At 49.7% G+C, this 20,936-nt stretch overlaps 2 protein-coding genes across 4 annotated transcripts in view; one reads left to right on the top strand and one right to left on the bottom strand.

Moving 5' to 3' along the window:
* LOC143828087 (gonadotropin-releasing hormone II receptor-like) overlaps positions 1-11,955 on the top strand; it is a 21,600-nt gene extending 9,645 nt beyond the window's left edge. The window contains exons 1-4 of one of the 2 annotated variants that reach the window (XM_077318299.1): positions 7,733-7,901; positions 8,637-9,152; positions 10,033-10,234; positions 10,887-11,955. In XM_077318299.1, the coding sequence (XP_077174414.1) occupies positions 8,640-9,152; positions 10,033-10,234; positions 10,887-11,293 (1,122 nt within the window). In that variant the 5' untranslated portion in view covers positions 7,733-7,901; positions 8,637-8,639 and the 3' untranslated portion in view covers positions 11,294-11,955. Of the gene's footprint in view, positions 1-7,732; positions 7,902-8,636; positions 9,153-10,032; positions 10,235-10,886 lie in introns of those variants that run through there. The other variant, XM_077318300.1, reaches the window with a different exon arrangement.
* A 1,819-nt stretch (positions 11,956-13,774) lies between these two features.
* Positions 13,775-20,637, bottom strand: PARP16 (poly(ADP-ribose) polymerase family member 16). Of its 2 annotated transcripts, XR_013227415.1 has the most exons (8): positions 20,449-20,637; positions 19,967-20,173; positions 18,386-18,523; positions 17,284-17,490; positions 16,982-17,153; positions 15,838-15,979; positions 14,185-14,920; positions 13,775-14,052 (listed from the first exon to the last, which is right to left on the bottom strand). XR_013227415.1 is itself a non-coding variant. In XM_077317798.1 (7 exons), exons 2-7 carry the CDS (start codon positions 20,159-20,161, stop codon positions 14,779-14,781), a joined length of 996 nt encoding a protein of 331 aa, XP_077173913.1. In that variant the 5' UTR covers positions 20,162-20,173; positions 20,449-20,637; the 3' UTR covers positions 13,775-14,778. The 2 variants fall into 2 exon arrangements, 1 of the variants encoding a protein (XP_077173913.1); XM_077317798.1 differs by having other exon boundaries at positions 13,775-14,920.
* Between the last annotated feature and the right edge of the window lie 299 nt (positions 20,638-20,936).

The raw sequence follows: 20,936 nt of genomic DNA on the forward strand, positions 1-20,936 counted from the left end.
GTTGTGGAGAGTGGAAGGGAAAGGCAATTGGAAGCCACTTTGAGACTCGTTCTGGTGGAGAAAAGTGGCATATAAGAAACAGCTCTTCCTCTTCTTGCAATATACTTCTTGGGAGATTTGTGTACTGCAGACATTTATAGTACCGGGCAAAAACTCTGCCGCATTAACCCAGCATCCCAGTAGCGAGCCTCGTGGAAGCAGCCTGTGAAATAAATATATTAAATAGGAATCCTGTCCAGGGTGCTTCAAAGCAAAGGATAAATACATAAATATTAAATGAGCAGGGGGGCACATAGAACGTGATGCCGAGCTGACCGGAATGCCTGAAACCTTGCATGCGGGCAGATAGACAAGTGAACCAGTTTTGCACACTGTATGTTGGTCTTGCACATTGAAATAGCGGGAGGAGCTTACACTGCAGGTAAAAGGTCTGACGTGAATCCTCTTTCTGCAAAGACTTATTTCTTCACTCCAGAAGCCTTGCCTGTCCCAATTCCAGGGTCTCAGCGCTGGGCGAACCATCCATCCATAAGCAGAGTGTAGTTTTTCAGCTATCGGGAGCGTGAAGCAGCCGGGAAACAGGTGGCTTGCGAGGGTGGGAGGGTGCAAAACTCCCCGCAGCTGTGCCCGTCAGGAAATCATAAATCTGAGCAAACAGTTTTGCCTTTGAAAAGAAGGGGGGGGGACTCCGAAGGCATGCCTCTCCGCACAAAGAAGCGATTCACCAATGAGAACTGGGCGAGGAAATTCGATGGACGCCGTGTCTCAAAAACATATTGGAAGAAAGCTGGGGACAAATGTGGGGGCCATGGTTTCACAAATGCACTTGGGAGCGCTTGACAGTGGAGCTGTAGGAAGGCTGTAGGGTTGCCAACCTCCAGGTGAGGCCTGGATCTCTCCAGGCTTCATGACCAATCTCCAGACAACAGAGATAAGTGTCCCTGGAGAAAACAGCTGTTTTGTAGGGCAGACTATGCTATGGGGAGTTCTCCCCCCTCTCTGAGCTATACTTTCCCCAGACTGCACCCCAATAATCTCCAGGAAATTCCAGTCCCAGAGCTGGCAACCCTAGATTGCAATCCTCCAAAAAGTGGGCACAAAAAGTGGAAAGCCAGCTTGGTGCAGTAGTTAAGAGCAGTGGCTTCTAATCTGGAGAGCTGGGTTTGATTCTCCCCTTCTACCCATACAGCCAGCTGGGTGACCTTGGGTTAGTCACAGTCCTATTAGAGCTGCTCTCACAGAGAAGTTCTGTCAGAGCTCTTTCAACCCCACCCACCTCACAGGGTGTCTGATGTGGGGAGAGGAAGGGGAGACGATCGTATGATTGTAAAAACCAACTATTCTTCTGGATTCAGATTGTGTTTTGTTGCGCAATAATTGTGTTTGCTTTCTTGTTTTCTTCTTTAAATGTTAGATTATACACGTTTAGATTCTTGATTCTGTTTCGGTGCAAGAGACACATGTCCGGTGACTACAGTTTTATACTCTACCCAGTTGGGTTGAATTTCTTGAGGGTTGGACCCCTGCCCTTGGGATGCCATCTATGAGATGTCGAGTTCACCAGACACAGCTAACTGTGTAAGCTCTCATATGCAATCGCTCATCCACTGTCACCTGCCACCCCCTTGGGCCTTCACAGAATCAGCCTCTCCTTCAGATGGTTATTCAGCCTCTGTTTAAAAATTTCCAAAGATGGAGAACCCACCACCTCCCGAGGAAGCCTCTTCCACTGAGGAACTGCTCTAACTGTCAGGAACTTCTTCCGGAGGTTTAGATGGAATTTCTTTTTAATTAATTTCATCCCATTGGTTCTGGTCCGTCCCTGGGGGGCAAGAGAGAACAACTCATTCAAAGATACAGGGTGGTGCTGGTGGACGGTTGTCCACTATAGGTTGTGTTATTCCTGGAAATTCGGGGGTAGTGCCTGGGCAGGGCAGGAGCCTCCAAAGCAACCCATTCCCCCAAGGAGCTGATTTCTATAGTCTGGAGATCCACTGTAATTCTAGGAAAACTCCAGGCCTCTAGTGGTACCTGCTTGCACTTTGGGTCTTCTAAGAACAAAAGACGCCAACGGAAGAGATAAAGCCCAGCGTTTAATCAGCGTCCTCGCTTTAGATTTGCCTGCTCAGTGTCCAAATCAACATCTGCAAATGCTTTGGGTGGGAAGGCTCATCATCTCCTTGAGATGGGTCAGAGGCAGACAAGGCCTGGTTCTTCAGCGCCTTCTCGGTCTGTGGAAGAGCAGCTGCAGTTCTCATGTTTCTTGGGCAATGCAGATGTTAACTGGCCCATGGGGAACATCTGGGCTAGCGCTCTGGGATTTTCCAAAACGCGCTCTGTTGACCCAGGCCGCCTTTCCGTTGATATTCATGGAAGTTTGAACGCTCGCTGGCTTCGGTAAACAAGGAATTAAGTCAGCGTTCAGATCACTGGAAAACTATTTTTGTTTTATGAGGGGCCCTGGCTTCCAAATGGAGGAGATTATTTAAACTAAACATAAATTTCCAGAGCATCCTGTTCCTTCATCTGAAGCGTCCTTCAGGTCACTCACTCAACTTGGTACCATGTAGGTCTAGAGTCAGTGGTGCATCAGTAGGACAAAATGTAACTCACCGGAGAGGGTGGGGCATCTCAGTCCTGAAGCCCCACCCCTTTGCCACACCCCTTCTTGAAAGAAGCAATTTTGAGGTGAGGCCATTACCTGATCAACAGGTAACCTGGAGCACCTACAGAATAGGTTTTGCTCCTGATCCCAGCAGCGGCAGTTTATCCCACAGATTTAGGATTAGGTTCCAATATCTGAAATATGTGATATCTATTCTTGCATTAGTTACATACAATATTGTTGATGGTTAGATGTGTTTTAATATTGTCTGCTGTTCTGAGCTTTGATGCTATACAGACATCAAAGTGGTTAATACTATTTAGGGGTGCTGATTGTGGTTTGGGAAATTCTAGATTTCAGCGGTGGAGCTTGGAGTTTGGGAGGGGAGGGACTACCATTTTCTTGGATCTGTGATGACGCTGGGGTCATCTGGGGATCCATTGTAATTTTGGAGAAATCCAGGCCCCACCTGAAGGTTGGCCACTCTACTACTAGTAGTTTACTACTAGCACTAGTACTTCTACTACTACTTCTACTACTACGACCAACAGCAATTAATTAATGTAGGGCTATTTTGAAAAGCAAAAAAAGAGGAACTATTTCCCGACTGGCAAATTCAAACAGGTGATCTCTATGGCCAATCTCCTCTTAAATACCCCACCTTTTTAAGCTGCGATAATTACTTCTAACTAGGAATATGCCTAACCTTCCAACCTCACTAAAAAGACCATTTGCATCAGTTTTTTAAAAAGAGCTCAAATGAAGATGGACACCAAAGACAAACAAACATGTCTTTTAAAAAGAGGACATCTGGTCACCCAAATCACTGACAACTCCCATTTCACCGAACTTGGGCTCCATTTATGCAGAATACAGATTTTTATTGCTCCAAAACTCCGAGAACCCTGTTGGAATTCCAACAGTGGAGGCTATTTGTGGTCTCTTTTACTCTTTTACTAGAGTAAGCATCTGTGGCTGGACATCTCCTCTCTACGGTTTGCCCTGGGACTTAAGGCTAGATAAGGATGTTTATAATGATTAAAGAAACTATTAAAATGGCAATGAGTGTATTTTTTTAAAACGCCTGGCTCTACAAAGATTTTGGTGTGAAAGTGAGCTCATTGCTCTCCCATCCCAAGGAAATGATTTCATGTTTATTGATATTTATTTGCGTGGCACATCGTCCCTCTGACTAGACACTCTAAGACAGGGACGACATTTCCTTGGCTGCATCACGTTGACTTCCGAACAACACGTGAAAGAAGAAAGGCTGGTTGCCATGTTGGTTAAGTCAAAAGTAGCCCCTGAAATGCAAAACCTTTTCCAATATAGAATTTTGGACTTCTCGTTACACCATTTGCATTTGCCTGCTTCATAACAATTAAATTATATCCTGCCTTTCTGCCCTCAAAATGCTGTTAGAAATTGAATAATCACATAATATAAAAACTGCATGGCCCATCCAACGACGTGCTGATTGGCCCTCATTTGGGGACATGCCCCCAACAGGCAGTCCATAACTGAGGACCAATCAGGCTCATCCTCACACTCTTCTCCTCCTCCTATTCCTTTGTGCTGCTTTTTCACAGTCAGAGTAGTTCAGCAGTGGAATAGGCTGCCTAAGGAGGTGGTGAGCTCCCCCTCACTGGCAGTCTTCAAGCAAAGGTTGGATACACACTTTTCTTGGATGCTTTAGGATGCTTAGGGCTGATCCTGCATTGAGCAGGGGGTTGGACTAGATGGCCTGTGTGGCCCCTTCCAACTCTGTGATTCTATGATTCTATGATTGGACTGAGGAGGAAGAGCGGCCATGAGGTAAGCCGAGGGATGGCACAGAAGGCCTGGTCTCACTGGAGGAAGGCAGGGAGAACTGACTGGGTGAAATCCACACCATCCATGCCACTCTGCCCAGCATCCTGACTGCCAGGAGAACTGGGGGAGGCCACTTAGCTGCCAGCCCATCTGTAAAACGGGCTTTGCTGCTAGTATATAATAAAAGCATATTTTAAATTATTAGAATCAACCCAAACACTGTGACTAGCTTCTTGGAACTAGGATCCTGCTGTGGAGTTTGGTATTATTTAATGTGAATATTCTCAGTCCCATTTCTGGACTTCCAGAACCCTAATATTTTTTCTTGACTGTCCCATCCATCCGCTTTATTGACTCACTTTGTGTAATCTCCCTTGAGTCCAAGTGAGAAAGGCATATGAGAAACAATAACTAAAAGTATCTGATGAGATGTGTGCGCACACAGAAGCTTACACGTTGAATAAAACTTTGTTGTTCTTCAAGGTATCCCTGGGCTCAAACTTTGCCCTGCTGCTTCAGACCAACATGGCCACCCACCTGAACCTGTCTGAGGGACAGAGCATCACATGGAAGCTTCCACCCCAAATAAATCTTTACTGGGTTTAAAGGTGCCTCTGCATTCAAAACTTTGCCCTGCTGCTTCAAACCAACATGGCCACCCACCTGAATATAAACAAACAAAACAACTTAATTACGGGGTGCTACCAAATTTTGTGGCGCTCCCCCCATTGCAGTGCCTGCATTGGCTTCCCCAGTTGCCCATTGGCTAACCCCATCTCTGCCTCCAAACAGATGTTCGCTGAGACCAGCAAAACAAACAAGCATAAAAACAGACACCATTGATGGAGCGGAAAGACGCTTTGAGATCACAGCAGTGCTGGAGACCTTTGCATGTCCTTCAAAGCTGTTTCCAGATGTTGGTGCCAACCCACCCTGATCATCCTGCGAGCTCAGTTAGCAGATCGAAAGACGCATATGCCAAACTTTCAGCCTGTTTTTCAGGCTGTGTCATGGATTCTGGTAACCAGAGATTGTCTCTCAGTCACTGCAGAAGGATCTTTGTTGTTCCCATGATTAATGATCCTTCCACTTCTGGCGTATTGCGTTGGCTTCACAAGCAGAATCGGCCATGCCTGTTTCTCTGGTGTTGGCTTCTGCAGGAGATCTCCCCACACAAGAACTCTGTAGTGATTCACCTGAGGTAGATTCTAGTGGGTCACCATTTTGGTTTGGAGCAGTTAGAGCCAAGTTTGTGTCCAGGGTCACCTTGAAGACCAACTGAGTTTTATTCAAGGCATAAGCTTTTGTGCGCACAAACATGACTACAGTTAGATTCAGGTGGGTTGGTCTAAGCACTTAGAGGGGGCTTCCTCAATCAGGGTTTTGTGAAACCCTGGGGTTTCTTGACAGCACTGGAAGGGTTTCCCAAACGGGTGGGAGTTGATTAATTTTTAAATAGTTTTTAAAGTTTGGTAAACATTTATCAGGTGATATGACCATATCAACCTGCCCCCCTTCCCAAAATGGCCAATGGTGGGCCTGGAGGGGGTGAGAAGGGGAGGGGTCCCAGATAGGTGTGTCCACAGCTCTGCTTCCCAACTATATTCTGCACAATTGTGCCACTTCTGGGGTGTCTTGAAACCTGGAGAATGTTTCAGGGGTTTCTCAACTTTTTCTCAAGGCTGACTTAGAACAAAGTTGGAGTCCAGGGGGCACCTTTAAGACCCACCAAGTTTTTATTCCAGGTGTAAGTTTTGTTTCTTCAGATAGATTCAGGTGGGTCGCCATGTTAGTCTAAAGCAGCAGAACCAAGTTTGAGTCCTTGAAAACCCACAGAGTTTTATTCCAGGTGCAAGCTTCCATATTCATACACATGTTCCTTATACCTTGAGTAACTACCCAAGGGGACTGACCTTTGCTGGCTGGAAATCAGTTGTAATTTTGGGCCTCACCTGGAAGGTGATGGCCAAACTTGTCCTGCTGGAGCAGCAGATGATGATATATCCGTTCCCCTAACTTCTCTAAGGGATTCTGGGTCATACCCCCCCCCCCTTGTTGATCCCACCCGTCCCTTTGGATTACTTGCAAAGTCAGCTTGTGACTGTAACTTTCTGAGGAAATTATTGTGGCATTACTCCAACCTAGTTAAGCTGTTCTGGCAGTGGAAAGGTTTTCTTTCCAGCGTGGGTCGCTTTGCATCCTGGGGGACAAAAAAAAGAGTTATTATAACAGGGGCCTAATCCAGAAAACAGGACAATGGGCAGCAAGCAGAGAAAATAACCCCTGGAATTTCACGGAAAAGATCTCATGTCACGTAGGCAAAGGAGAGGGGCAGAAATGCTGATTTTTCTACCCGCCCGTTGTAATTCTTCTAGCTGCTCTTGGGGAATTCAAACCTGGAACATGATTTGGTTGGTTCGCACCCCCCGCCCCTCGCTGGCACATGGACAATGTTTTGGGAGGCAGATTAAAGGGACCGGGCCCTCTTTCAGTCGGATTCCTGTTTGAGTTTCTAGCTTGCTCAAGCGACTGCTAAAACGATTCCTCTAGTAATACGAGTTACTTCTTTGCCACTCGCATTTCCTTAGCGATGAAAAGCCTGTTTATTGCAGAGAGCCAGCCGAACTGTAGGGCTGATTCCAGGTCTTTGTAGTCGTATAAAATGTGCACGTTTTAACGTGTATTTAAACGTTTGGTCATTTTGTCTGCGTTCTAAGCAGAGGGTCTTTTATGCAGAACTATCGGAATGTGGTTTTTAAGTGGCGTTTAGACGCTTTTGGGTGTATAGCTAAATAGATGGGATGTACTCTAGATCAGGGGTAGTCAACCTGTGGTCCTCCAGATGTTCATGAACTACAATTCCCATGAGCCCCTGCCAGCATTTGCTGGCAGGGGCTCATGGGAATTGTAGTCCATGAACATCTGGAGGACCACAGGTTGACTATCCCTGCTTTAGATGAGCACTGGGTGCTTGGCCACATCCTGGTTTCGTTTTCGATCTCTGCCTTTGGGGGTCAACATGGAAGGATTCCCAGGTGTGACCCTGGCTTCGCTTTCCTCCCAGGTCTCTGGCTGCACAACGCCACTCCTTGCGTGTGTGTTTTAAACAGAGCTTGGCAGGAGAGCTAAAACAGAGCCCTCCGGGAGTCCACAGAGCGCCAAGCCGAGATCTGGCAAGGAAACGGTGTGTGTTTCTTTCTTGCTTTGCCTTCCGAGCAAATCTCTGAGCTCGGTGTAATCTGGTTGGGAAGGGGGGAAGGGGAGGGGGTGTTACCGTTAGCTGCCACTTCAAGGCAGGCATTCCTGAGATGGCAACCCTCTCGCCCGCAAGCACAGTCCTGGCCCTCGCTGCCCGGCTCACCTTTCGCATCCCGGGCGCCAGGGCAGAGATGTGGTGCTGAAGGCTGCGGAAGGACTTGGCACCTGCTGAGAAGCAGAGTCCCCAGCAAACATCTTTTTGCGTTGAAGGGCATGTGGAGACCAGGTACGGCCGGATGGGAATCTCTTTGCTTGTTTCTCCTGGCCTGGCTTCGTGTTCTAGGGGGTCGGTGGCGTGGGATGTGTGTTTATCCTGAGCATGTTTTACTTCTATTTTCTTATAGACTCATAGAATCCTAGAGGGGGAAGGGGCCATGCAGGCCATCTAGTCCCACCCCCTGCTCAGTGCAGGATCAGCCTCCAGCATCCAGGAGAAGGATCTGTCCAGCCGCTGCTTGAAGACGGCCAGTGAGGGGGAGCTCCCCACCTCCTGAGGCAGCCCATTCCATGTGCCTTATATGTGCATTTGTACACCCACACACACCTGTTATTCCCATCTGTGAATAGTTGTACAATGATGAAATCATTCTGAGCAGAAGGGAAGACAAAAGCAGGGATATATTTTTTAAAAAATAACAAACTCTCGAACAAACCTTTAATTTTATTTCCTCGCTGAAGCCAGCGCTATGGCGTTGGCACTCCCATTTGCCAAATAGCCAAATAGCCTCCACATTTGCCCTGCCACAAAGCAAGATACATTTTGTCACTGGCTGGGATCCTTCCATCAGGCGTGCCGGGGTTAGTCGAAGACCCGGATTCAAATCCCCGTTCTGCCATGCAAGTTTGCAAGCCGATAAGACAGAACTTGTTTGAGACGAGGCCTCGAACTCTGTGCAACCCACAAGCAATTCTGTAGACTTCAGCTTAAAAAAACCGAAAATCTGCCTTTGGTTTCCTCCAGGGAATGACTGAAGGAGAGCCCCTGATGCATCCTCCACACAGATGTGACGCCGTGGACAAGAACAGCTCTGTTTCTGCCTGCCCAAAGGCCTGGGTCGAGCCGACATTCACGGTGGCTGCCAAGGTCCGTGTGGTGGTCACCAGCTGTCTCTTCGTCTTTGCGGCGTGCAGCAACACCGTCATCTTCGCCAGCGTTGTGAGGAAGCGGCGCAAGTCCCACGTCCAGATGCTCATCCTGAGCTTGACCGTGGCCGACCTGCTGGTCACCGTGGCCGTCATGCCGTTGGACGCCGTGTGGAACGTCACCGTCCAGTGGTACGCGGGGGACGGGCTGTGCAAGACCTTGAACTTCCTCAAGCTCTTTGCCATGTACTCGGCCGCCCTGGTGCTGGTGGTGATCAGCTTAGACCGCCACGCGGCCATCTTGGACCCCTTCTCGTTTGCTAATTCCAGCCACCGGAACCGCATCATGCTCTGCGTTGCGTGGATTCTGAGCATCTTGCTGGCGTCTCCCCAGGTAAGAATCCGGGAAAGCAGAAGGGCAAACGGCAGGCCTGGCTGTGTGGTGGTTGAGGCGCTTTTTAAACATTTGTTAAAAAGGAAATAACAATATAATAGTGGTACAAAAGGGATGCAGAAAAGGAAAAGGGCCCCTTCCAAGCCAATAGTGTAATTATTCAAAATTCATTTTACATTGGGTAATATATTCAATACACAAAAGAAAAGATCATGACTCTAAAAGCACCTTGCGATGGTTGATCAGATAAGACAGGCAAGACTTTGATGAACGGACTTTCTAATGAACTCCACACAGCCACAGCAAAATCTGGATGGACTTCCTAATGAACTCTACCCAGAAAAAGGAAATGTGTTTCCTAGCTCCAGTCCCTCCCCTGGGGGGGTGGCAAGATAAGGCAGGAATGTGATAGGTTGCACACACACTCTCGAACAAACCAAGAAATAAATGAAATGCCCTGCAACTGTTCACACACTACACCCTTTGGCACGGAGAGATTCCCATCCTGCCATGTCCGACCTCTAAAGATGCCAGCCACACTTACTGGTGAAATGTCAGGGACTAAAGCTGCCAGCCTCAGCCACACAGCCCAGAAAACCCACAACACCCACAACTTTCTCCCCTTCCTCATAATCTTTACAATCCTCCTTTCTTCAGTTAGCGTAAACAGTCCATTTTGCCACCGTGTCTTGTCACCTTTCTAAAAAATTCCGTGGGTGCCAGGAAAGGGGTTGGTGGGCACCATGTTGGGGACCCATGAGTTAGAGTACTCCAGATCTCGGAGACCCAGGTTCAGATCCCCGCCCTGCCCACAGAAGCTCCGGTTGGGCAACTGAGCTCTTTCCCTCCCTCTCCCACCCACCCACCCGGTTCGTTTCAGCTCTTCCTCTTCCGCCTGCACACCGTCCCAGGGGTCAACTTCACCCAGTGCGTGACGCATGGCAGCTTCCAGCAACACTGGCAGGAGACCACGTACAACATGTTCACCTTCACGACCCTCTACGTCACCCCGCTGAGCGTGATGATCGTGTGCTACGTCCGCATCTTGTTCGAGATCACCAAGCAGCTGAAAATAAATAAAGGTGAGCCCACCGGACAGCTTCTATGTTGGAGCCAGGTGCCGTTAGGTGGTCTAGCTCTGGCACCTTCGGGTGGCCCAGCCTGCAAAACCATACTTTGGACAACAGAGACGGCATGGGGTAGTCCTTACTCAGCTGGGGAAGCTCACTGGGTGAACTCAGCCCCGTCACACTCTCTCAGGCTAGCCTCCCTCACAGGGATGTTGTTCTTATTTATTTATCGTATGGTAGAGTTGCACACAGGAAGGATGTAATAATATAAAATATGCTGCCAAGTAGGTTCAATGGTCATGCAGAGAGATTGAGCAATCCCCCCAGATCTAAGTTTTCGATCCGTTCAGTCACAGCTGGGGAGAGGGCAAAGAGCTCTATCACATCTCCTAGGGAAGCATGAAGCTCACCTTTCTGTGACAGATGAAAAATAGTTTGGCGGGCTACACCACAATTGCATTCGGGACCTGGTCTCTTGCCCCATTTAAGTCACAGCAGACTCAAGAAAGATTAAGGTGCTACTGCATTCAAATCCAACTATTTGTTAAATAGAAACAATAAAGCAGGGAATAAAGACTTGAGCTTAGAATCACATTGAAAAGCCAATAAAACAAATAGATTGATCCCGCATGCCCCATTTTATTCTTTGGTCATTCCCTGACAGGTCTCGCCCGAGGCAAAGACGACCACATTTCCAAGGCCCGAATGAAGACGCTCAAAATGACCATCCTGATCGTGGCCTCGTTCATCATCTGCTGGACCCCTTACTACCTCCTGGGCCTGTGGTACTGGTTCCAGCCGAACATGATCAGCCAGATGCCGGAATACGTCAACCACTTCCTGTTTCTCTTCGGCCTGCTCCACACCTGCACCGACCCCATCATCTACGGGCTGTACACCCCGTCCTTCCGAGAGGACATGAAGACATGTCTACGGGGTCTCGAGCTGGCCATGACCCGGCAGGAGAGAAGCAAGCTGGTGTCCGTGTCCCAGAAGAACAGAGATTATCACGACAGTGGGGGGGTGGCTTTGAGTGCTTCCAACGGGGGGACGCTGAACACGGTGTGCTAGAGGGGATTTGTGCCCCTCCAAGGGAGATTTGCCCGTGACCACCTTAGTTCCGTGTCGAAATGAAAACTTGCAACGGAGTGTATGACCCCGCTCCGTTAAGATGTTTTAAGACCCTTGTTAGATGTTCCCTTCAAACGTGCTAGTTGTCACTTCTTGACCCAAAGAGTCAGGAAGAGGTGGAATTCACTGCTGCAGGAAGTGGTGGTCGCTCCAAACACCGGTAGCTTCACGAGGGGAATGGAGAAACATCTGGAGCAGAGGTCCCCCAGTGGCCACCAGCCACAAGGTAGAGAAGGAACATGAGGTCTGGGGCCTGATGCTCAGTACTCTTGGTGGTTGGGACATGTGAGGGCTTCTGGTTAGACCACCTGATGGCACTTGGATTTTGGCCACTGTGTGACACAGGGTGTTGGACTGGATGGATGAGCCACTGGCCTGGTCCAACATGGTTTCTTTTATGTTTTATGTCTGGAGCTTCTTGGTTCTTGGGGCCAACGGTGGGAGGGCTTCTGGAGTTCTGACCCTGCTAGTGGACCTCCTGGTGGCACCTGAGTTTGGGCCACTGTGTGACCGAGTGTTGGACTGGAAGGGCCATTGGCCTGATCCAACAGGGCTCCTCTTATGTTCTTATGGTTGGACCATAGATGCTCTGTGTTCTTGGTGCTTAGGGGGTCAGCGCAGGAGGTCTTCTGGTGCACTGGTCTTGCTGGTGGACCTCCTGGTGGCTTCTGTTTGGCACAGGGATGGCCTGATCCAGCAAGGCTTCACTTATGCTCTTATGGTGAACGCGCATGTGTGAATCAGCGCTGAGTAGGAAATCCCACTGCCATGGATTCCTAACATTTGGGATTTCGAGCATCACCCCAAAATGGCTGCCTCAGGATGTGGACCCAAATGCTTCACTCCTCATACCACCTGGGAAGAAAGGAGTCCTGGGGAGGGAATGGAACCACACCCCAAGTAAGGAAAGGGTCTTACCAGTCCTCCTAATTTAATTTGAACGAGGATGGCCAGCAACAAGCCCTGCACTTATCCAGAATCTGTTTCTTTCAGCCTCCCTACAGGAGCAGAGGTTTCTCCAGCTCAGAGGTAGCATCTGTTTCCTGTGAACCTGTGGCCTTCAGTGGCCAGATGCATTTCAAAATATCCGCTCTTGAAAACCTATTTCATCTGCAAGTTTCCCCCCCCCCCCGACTGAATGCGCGTGTTGTTTTTTGTTTTGGCGAGGCAGGATGGTTCTGGCCGGTTGGGTTTTGTTTGCATGTCAAACTTGTACGCAGGTCTTGGAGCGTGGGCTTGTTCCCATTGCTGCGTGGGACGTGGGACCGGCAGGTAGGCAAGAGCCAGGAAACAAAAGGATTTCCCAGAGACAAGTAGGGTCCCCCTGAGCCCTTCACTCCTGAATGCCTTCCCAGCACCATAATACATGCAGTCTGGGATTTAGCCCCAGCTATTTGCGTCATGAGTACAGCTGTAATTAGCCACGGACAAGTAGGGGCATGCCTGGAGGTCTTTGGGCCAGAACAGAATATTCTACCCCCAGTTCTCATTCTAGCTCTCTAGTTAAATAGGTTCACATGGCCCTGATCCAGAAAAGGCTCTGCTGTTTCCCCATTGTTCAGGCTCACTCCACACTTTTCATTCTCCCATTCCAAGGGGGAGGGACAGGCATTTGTTGCGGGGTTCTTGTTTATTTTGCATTTTATTTCTGCTCTGCTTTTCTCCCCAATTGGGACTTTAGCTCGTCAGTCTCTCTCGCCCACTCTCACAGCGACCTCCCTGTGAGGCAGGCCAGGCCGAGGATCTGCAACAGGCCCCCGGTTACCCAGACAGCTTCCACAGTAGAAGTGGGGACTCAAACCCAGGTCTCTCACGATCCGAGTCCCACACTCTTACCCCAGAGTACCTATCGCTGGGGGCTTTCCTATTGTGAGCCCCCCCTCGCCCACACACTCTTTCTCACTGTTGTTTTAAAAATGACCTTGGGGAGGTTGGGGGAGAATCGATGCTTTTTGGGCAGGGAGCCCAGCCTTTGTGGCTGAGGAGACCTTGAGTGCTTCAATGCAATGACGAAGCCCACGCTCAGGGGGGACACAGGAGAACGGGAAAGGAGGCCCAGAGTGAACCGAAGGCCCAGATGGAGAACCTAATCAAGAGGGTCAGCATGGAGTGGAGGGTCACAGGCAGCTTCAAGCCAGTATGCAGACCAGGACGAATAAACGTTTTGGCCCCATCTCCTGGCCTATCGATCACAAAGTGCTCTTGAACAGGGGTAGTCAACCTGGGGTCCTCCAGATGTCCATGGACTACAATCCCCATGAGCCCCTGCCAGCGAATGCTGGGAATTGTAGTCCATGGACATCTGGAGGGCCACAGGTTGACTACCCCTGCTCTTGAAGATCCCTGCTACGCTAGACAAGAGCACACAGGCCTGGGGAGTTTTCATGCTCAGCTCCCCACCCCTATTCCACAGCATGACACAGGAATAACATTACTCTGTGCCAAAAGAAAACAGCCTTTTAATGGTCCAGGTGTTTTTATGATGCATCTATTGAAACAGCCTTCATACATCGGCCTGTGCGTTAGGGCTTGTATCATCTGCGTCTCACAGAACGGAGGGGCTGAGTTTGACAGTGGGAGGCCGCTGTTGCCGGCGGGACTCGAACCCACGTCTTTGGCACATACCCTGCAAGGAACCTGATTCCCGGGTGTAAACTAAAGGCAGACAAGAAGCCAATTCCAGAGTCAGCCATCAGCCTCTGCAAGCAAACCAAAGAAGTCTTGACGTTTTGATTGTCCCGCCCTCCTTCCCAAAAGACCATTCCCTTTCTTTTTACAAAAAACCCCCCTAAAAACCAGAGGAAAATAAATTTATGCTCCATCTATCGTACTTGAGAAAAGGTACCACGTCTGGAGCCGAAAATCCCAAGTATGCTTTCGCCTGCCGGGCCAGGTGTTCTTCCAAAACCTGCCTGCTTTCAAAAGGCTTTTCAGGGAGTCTGGCTCATGGCCCACACCTGAAAGAGCAGACAAAGGGATTCGAGGGGTGCTCAGAGGAAAGATACGCAGTGGGGGGCGTTCTGCCTCGGAAGCGCTGCGATTCTGTGTAGGGGGACACCCCCCAGCCCCCTGGCTGCCTCCACACGAAGCTTCCCCAACTGCTTTCCCACAGCACTTCCTCCCCCTGGCGTATCTTTCCCTTCGGACGAGCTGCAGAGCCATATTCCATCGACCCCAGGGCTGGGAAGAGAGGATGTTTCTTTTTCACGGAAAGCAGACAAAGCTCCACGTTTGACGTCCAAGTCTGCCTGGAAGTTGAAGAGAACAGGAGCTGCTCCGGCCGTCCCCTCCTTCCCTCCCTCCCTCCCCCCCTCCCTCCCCACGGCCCTCTCCGGTGCTTGGGAGCTGCAAGCCTCACAAAAACATGACAGCTCCCGCGTTAAGGCACGTCGTGAACAGGCAGCGTCCCTGTTGGGGCGAGAAGCTCATTGCTCGACGTCGAAAATCTTGTTCCAGTAGTAGGCGAAAGTCGGGGAGTTGCAAGCCCCGATGGCAAACAGCAGGAGCACGTAGAAAGTCATCGTGATGGCAAAACAGTGTTTCGAAAGCCAAGACTGGCTGGCAGGCCTACGAAGAAAGGGGGGGGGGGGGACCGGTACTGTTGTTAACTGAGCCGGAATGCAAAGACTTTTTGGCAGACAGGGACAATACGGAAAGAGCTCTCTTGACCTCCCACAATGTATCTGTTTTATTGGGGGGGGGAGTTAAAACGGGGTTTTGCAGACTGCTGTTTAACTGCAGGCGAAATCTTGTCCAGAGGGTCAAGCCACGACTTTCCCCCTCCTGTCACTCTAATGGCTGCCGATTTCAGATCCTCATCGTGGCCGAGGAATCCTTATTTTAGTTGAGCTATAAATCCTTTTATTCCACTGGGTTTATTTTATTCTACTTTACTTATTCCCCCACCTTTCACCCCAATATGGACTCAAAGCGGCTTATGCTGTTCCCCTCTCCTCCAGGTTATCCTCACAACAACCTTGTAAGGTGGGACAGACTGAGAACAACTGGCCAAAGAGCAACCAGCAAACTCCCGTGGCAAATCAGGGATTCGAGCCTGCATGTCCCAAGCCCTCCTCTGATACTCTAACCAAGGGACCCCCAACCAAGGATCCCTGGAGCCTTCACAGGACCTCCCTGGCATTTCCCCTCTACCTTGCCTTAATGGACTGAGCCACTAGCTATTCCTGGCATTACTGTGAAAGGAAACCAGCTACTTCCATTGCCCTGGGGGTGACGCTCTTGTGTGGTTAGCATGCCTGGAAAGGGGGCGGGGCCTGGGCACCTACTCCTGCCTTAAACCACCTCCTTCCTCTCCCCCATCAGTCCTCCTCAGGCGTGGCAGGGAGGCGTGGCCAGCTGACATCACTTCCTGCCCAGTTCCGGGGCTCCTCGAAGCCTGGAAAATATTTCCACGGCTCCTCCACTGTCCAAAGGTTGGAAAAGCTGCTCTGACCACTCCACGCTGCTCGGCCCCTTCTGCTTACCTCCGGTGCTGCTTCTGTGAGTACACCAGCAGGTATTTAACCCGGAGGAGCTGGTTGTTCGTGACCACAAAGTACTTCTGGGGGACGTCACCCCCTTCGCTGTTCCGCACTCTGGCTCGCCTCTTGTCGATTTCTTTCGAATCTGGCCAGGAGGGAAAGAGACCTTTCAAAGAGATTCATCAGAACAAAGAGGGGCGTGTGTGTGTCCATGCATGTGTGTGACGAGAAATGGCATAACAACAACGGTGAAGCCTGAGCACTAAAAATGCTCACGGCACACTTTTAGCATAATTAAGAACCAGGAGGTTAAAGAAGAAGAAAACCAAATTTAAAGGCCCAGTAATGCTGTGTCTCAATGTATTATAACAAACGTGTTATTTATTTACTACACATAAAAACACTTATCAGCCCAAAGAGCAGCCTCGGATCAGAACAAAACCCTACAATTCTAACAAACACAGGCCCAATGGGACTCTGAGCCTTTCGGCCAAACAGTCTTCTTCAGCGGTCAAGCGTCGTAATTACGCAGTGGCTCCAGACATTGCAAAGTTAATACAATAGTTTCTAAAACCTGGATCGAGTTGCAATGACTACAATCAGTATCTGGGACCCAAAGCAGAGATGCAATTTTAGAGGCTGCATAGAGATAAACCTCTGCCCTGATTAAATCCATGGGTCACGAAGGATATTCCAGCTTGGCGTCATGGTTAAGAAATCGGTGGAGAACCAAATCCGATTCCCCCACTCCTCCTCCACATGCAGCCAGCTGCGTGACAATTGGGCCACCTCAGTTCTCTCAGAGCTCTCTCAACAGTTCTCTCATGGCTCTCTCAGCCCCACCTCACAGGGTGTCTGTTGTGGGGAGAGGAAGGGAAGGCGATTGTAAGCCACTTTGGGGAGTAAAAAGTGGGGTACAAACCTTCAACTCTTTTTTTACTCTATTCTGATAGTATACCTTCTTTTCCTGGCCCAAGGAGAGAGGAGGCCTAGAAGTCTCAATATAATAAATAAATATAGGAAGCAGTACGGAGCCAGCATGACGCAGCAGGGTGTGCATATCCTCCAAGAGAGAAATGGAAAGCCACTGCCAGACAAAGCAAATGGGGCTTGGCCGAAGGCAGAACCCGAGACCTTTGTGACTCACCCTTCTTCTGCACCTGGCACTTGACGTCCGGGTGGTCGATGATTTCGCAGACGGCCACGCAGCTCAGGACAGGGCCCAGGGTGCTGTGCTGCCAGCCGAGTCCGTGGGGGCTGTAGAGGAGAGCAAGGCCCAGGTCACTGGTCAGGTAGGTGCCTTCCCCAAACAAGGAGGTCTGCAAAAGCATAAAAGGGGAGTTGCGCATGGACCCGAAGTGCGTTCGGCCCTGCCCGGGCCAGGAGGCCTCAAAGGCTGCCGCACTTTTCAGCAGTGGACATTTGCAAAACGGGGGGTAGGATGCTCACCTTGTTTAAATGGCATTGCAGGCCGTTGTGTACGATGGAGTGGAAGTTCTCCAGGCGGCTCCCATGGAATGCGTAGATGAGGTCTCGGCCTCCCCGCGTCTCCTCGAACTTGGCGTCCATCTGACCGCTGTAGGTGATTTCAAACAGGAAATCCGGCACGGGGGCTGCAGTGCTGGGGAAGCCGGTCAGCTCCTGGATCTTCTTGTACTTAAAAGCAAGCAAGGTTTCTCTCGGGACAGAGTTCGAGTCCAGGGGCACCTTGAAGAGCCAACTAAGCTATATTCGGGTATAGGCTTCCATGGGCAAGTGTGCTTCTCCGGATGCAGTGAAGTGGGAACTACCAACAGGTACATCCAGGTGGAGGGGGAGCAGCCAATCAGCAGACCCCATGAGGAGGATGCTCAACAAGCTCCAGGGCCAACCAGGAATAACAAGCTTAATTTATCCGGTGACCCAAGTGGGTGGCCATGTTGGTCTGAAGCAGCACAACAAAACAAAATCAGAGTCCAGGGGCACCCTTCAGACCAACAAAGATTGATTCAAGGCGTGAGCTTTTTTAACAGAACTAATTTTTGCTATATATTCCCACTGTCATGATGGTCAGTTCATAGTCTGGGGAAGAGTGCTTGCACTCGAAAGCTCACGCCTTGAATAAATCTTTGTTGGTCTTAAGGATGCCACTGGACCTTTTATCAGGTGACTGTCTGGGTTAATCCCAGGGGGGAAACAGAGCGAAGGAAATGAATATGTCAAAATTCGAAGGTTAATGGGCAGATGTATCCTTCATTGTGGCATGCTGAGAATAATTAACTGGCAGGGACTCAACTTGGCTGGTCTTCCAGGTGCCCCTGGACTCAAACTTTTTTCTGCTGCTTCAGACCAACATGGCCGCCCACCTGAAGGTTTCTTAAAGTTATTGGTTTAGTGGGGGGGGGGGGAACCCCGCTCCTTGGCCTCCGAAATTTAAAAGTATCCTTGTGCTGCTGTATGACCGTAACAAACAATTTGTTTATCTGGGCCCAGAGTCCAGGACAGAACTGCTTCCCTGGGAATCGCCTGGAGCAGAGGACCTGATCGCCCGCTCGCCTACACCTGCTCTTACCTCCTTTTTGTCAGTGCTGTGGATGGTCAAGGCCTTGGAGGTCAGGATCCAGCCCAGCAACTCCCAGGTCCTTCGGGCTGCGCTCTGGGGAGATGCGAGGAGCTCTTTCAAGCTCACCAAGGTGTTTGCATCTGAAAGCTGAAAGAGAGAGGGGGAAAACACATGGCTGTACGGAGATTCCTTCTTTCTCTTGACCGTCTCTCCTGGTTCAACAGAGACCTCTAGTGGGTAAGCAAAAGCAAGATCTTGTTGGGACCGACTTCCAGGGATTGCATCCATCCATCAAATCCTGGGAAAAACTGTCCAGGCTCAAGGACCAAAAAGGGGACCATAGAAGAAACGCTGGATTTTTGTACCCCGCTTTGCCCCACGTGGCTTACTAACACCTGTCCCTTCCTCCTCCCACAACAGACACCCTGTGAGGCAGGGGAGGCTGAGAGAGCTCTGAGAGAACTGGGACTGGCCCAAGGTCACCCGGCTGCATGTGGAGGAGGAGTGGGGAATCAACCCCGGTTCTCCGGATTAGAGGGCACTGCTCTTTAATTATTACACCATGCTGGATCTCTCAAACAATAAAAAGAAACAGGCAAAAAACGAAAACACGCAAGGGAATTGCCTATCCAGGCTGCATCACCATTGTCCCATCATGGCTGCATGTTTTATATTATTATATATATATATATATATATATATAAGCTTCCTGTGTGTAACTCTGCCATACGATAAATAATAGATCATAAAATAAATGAAATAGCAGATATAAATGTTAAAATAAATAAATCAGTAAATACATTCTTAAAATAATTCCTATCGCATGGTTAGCTGAATTCCCCATCCTGTTGACCATCCAGTCGGTGCCGTCCGCCTTGAATCCGAACGCAAAAGGCTGGCGATAAAGAATGCAAACTTTCCACAGCTATACGGTGGAGAAGCTGGCTCCTTAGCGTATATGTGTGTGAGCTTGTCCCTTGGTGTTATGTGTGTGTGTGCGTGTGTATATATAGCTTAAATGGACTCCGGGGAATGACACACACACATATATATACACACATACATACATACATATACACGCACAAATATACAAACACACATACATATATATACGCACATACACCTATATACATACATATATATACACATACAAACACACACACATATATATACAAACATACATTTATACATACATACCAATATATATATATATACACACATATATACAAATACACACACATATATATACATATACACACACACACACATACATACACATATATACATACATCCATATACATATACACGTACATATATGTAAGAGGCTCCTGGAGAGCAAGGGAAATATCCCGGGCGGGGTGTGTGTACACGAATGGCCTTCCTGGACTCTTTCTCTCCTCCTGTCCTGGTTCTCTCTGACAAGCCCTGCTGTGCAGACAGGATCCCAGGGGGGGACGAGGCCGCTCCCCCTTACTTTAAGGTTACAGTCAGGTGTGAGAAGCCCGCTTCCAGCAGACGGAAGGCAGTCTTCCATGGTGTGCAGGATCCTGCTTTGGTTGCATGGATCTCTCCCCCCCCCCCCCAACTCACCAATGCCTCAAAGTCCTTGTGGTCCTCGGTGGCGTAAAAGCTCGGGAAGGGCCGGAGGGCAGAATCCCGCTTGTAGCTCTGCAGTGCGGAGGCGAAGAAGCTGCACTTGAGGTCGGCGGCCAAGAGGTCTGTCTGCAGGGCCTCCTTGGTCCTGTCGGCGAGGGCGGCATCCTCACCCGCACTCGGGGCTGGCATCCCCAGAAGGGCCTGTCAAGGGAAAACAGGACGTGCCCCGAATGAGAAAAAAGCCACTCCCCTCCAGATTCAAAACCAGCCTTAGTAGAAACCCCTTTTGCAGGCAGACACCCAACTGGTCAAGTCTCTCGTCTCTTTCTCCCCTCCCCCCCAGAAATGCTTCCTTCCAGACTCAGGCATGGACAAGCCTTCCACCCTTAAGGCCTTATACGCGACAGGCTGCAGCCCCACAGGCCGAGCTGACCCGCTCTCTTTCCCGGTCCAAGCTCCCCCTGTTGAACTTCTACCTGTGGTGCAGCTGGTAAAGGAGCCCAGGCTGTGCTAGCTCCTCCTTTGTTCAAGATCCGCCACCCTGGGCCTCACTGAGGGCTTGGATCTTTGCTAGTTCCAGTTCTCCCGCGGCTGCTACGCGACAAGCAGTTCTAAAGAGAGCTGGGGTGGCTCCGGCTGACCCAGTGCCCCGTGAGCATGCTCAGAAGCCGCGCCTGTAGCCACGGGCTGCCCTCATTTCCTTTACGCATGTGCAGTCGTAATTAGCGAAGCTACTCAGCTGCCCTTACCGTGACCTCTTTTCCTTTTACGCATACACATTAACGGCGACTGAAGCCCTGCTTTGCGCATGCGCTCTCAGTTTTGCTTTGCGCATGCTCTGTTTCAGCCGATGAAGCCCTGCATTTGCCCTTCTTTTTTTCTTGCCCTGTTGTAAACGTAAGCAAGGAAGATTGAAAGTATGTATGCAAATAAAATATATATTTATATAAATACTTGTATATAA

Source organism: Paroedura picta, chromosome 18, assembly GCF_049243985.1.
Source record: "Paroedura picta isolate Pp20150507F chromosome 18, Ppicta_v3.0, whole genome shotgun sequence".
In the NCBI taxonomy this organism is placed as follows: Eukaryota; Metazoa; Chordata; class Lepidosauria; order Squamata; family Gekkonidae; genus Paroedura; species Paroedura picta.

What these genes read in the sequence shown, in the direction of transcription:
- PARP16 (XM_077317798.1), bottom strand. Translation starts at nt 20,161, where the DNA reads ATGCCAGCCCCGAGTGCGGGTGAGGATGCCGCCCTCGCCGACAGGACC. An exon ending in ACAAGGACTTTGAGGCATTG is followed by an intron (nt 18,524 to 19,966) that starts GTGAGTTGGGGG and finishes TCTCTCTTTCAG; the next exon opens with CTTTCAGATGCAAACACCTT. An exon ending in TGCAATGCCATTTAAACAAG is followed by an intron (nt 17,154 to 17,283) that starts GTGAGCATCCTA and finishes ATGCTTTTGCAG; the next exon opens with ACCTCCTTGTTTGGGGAAGG.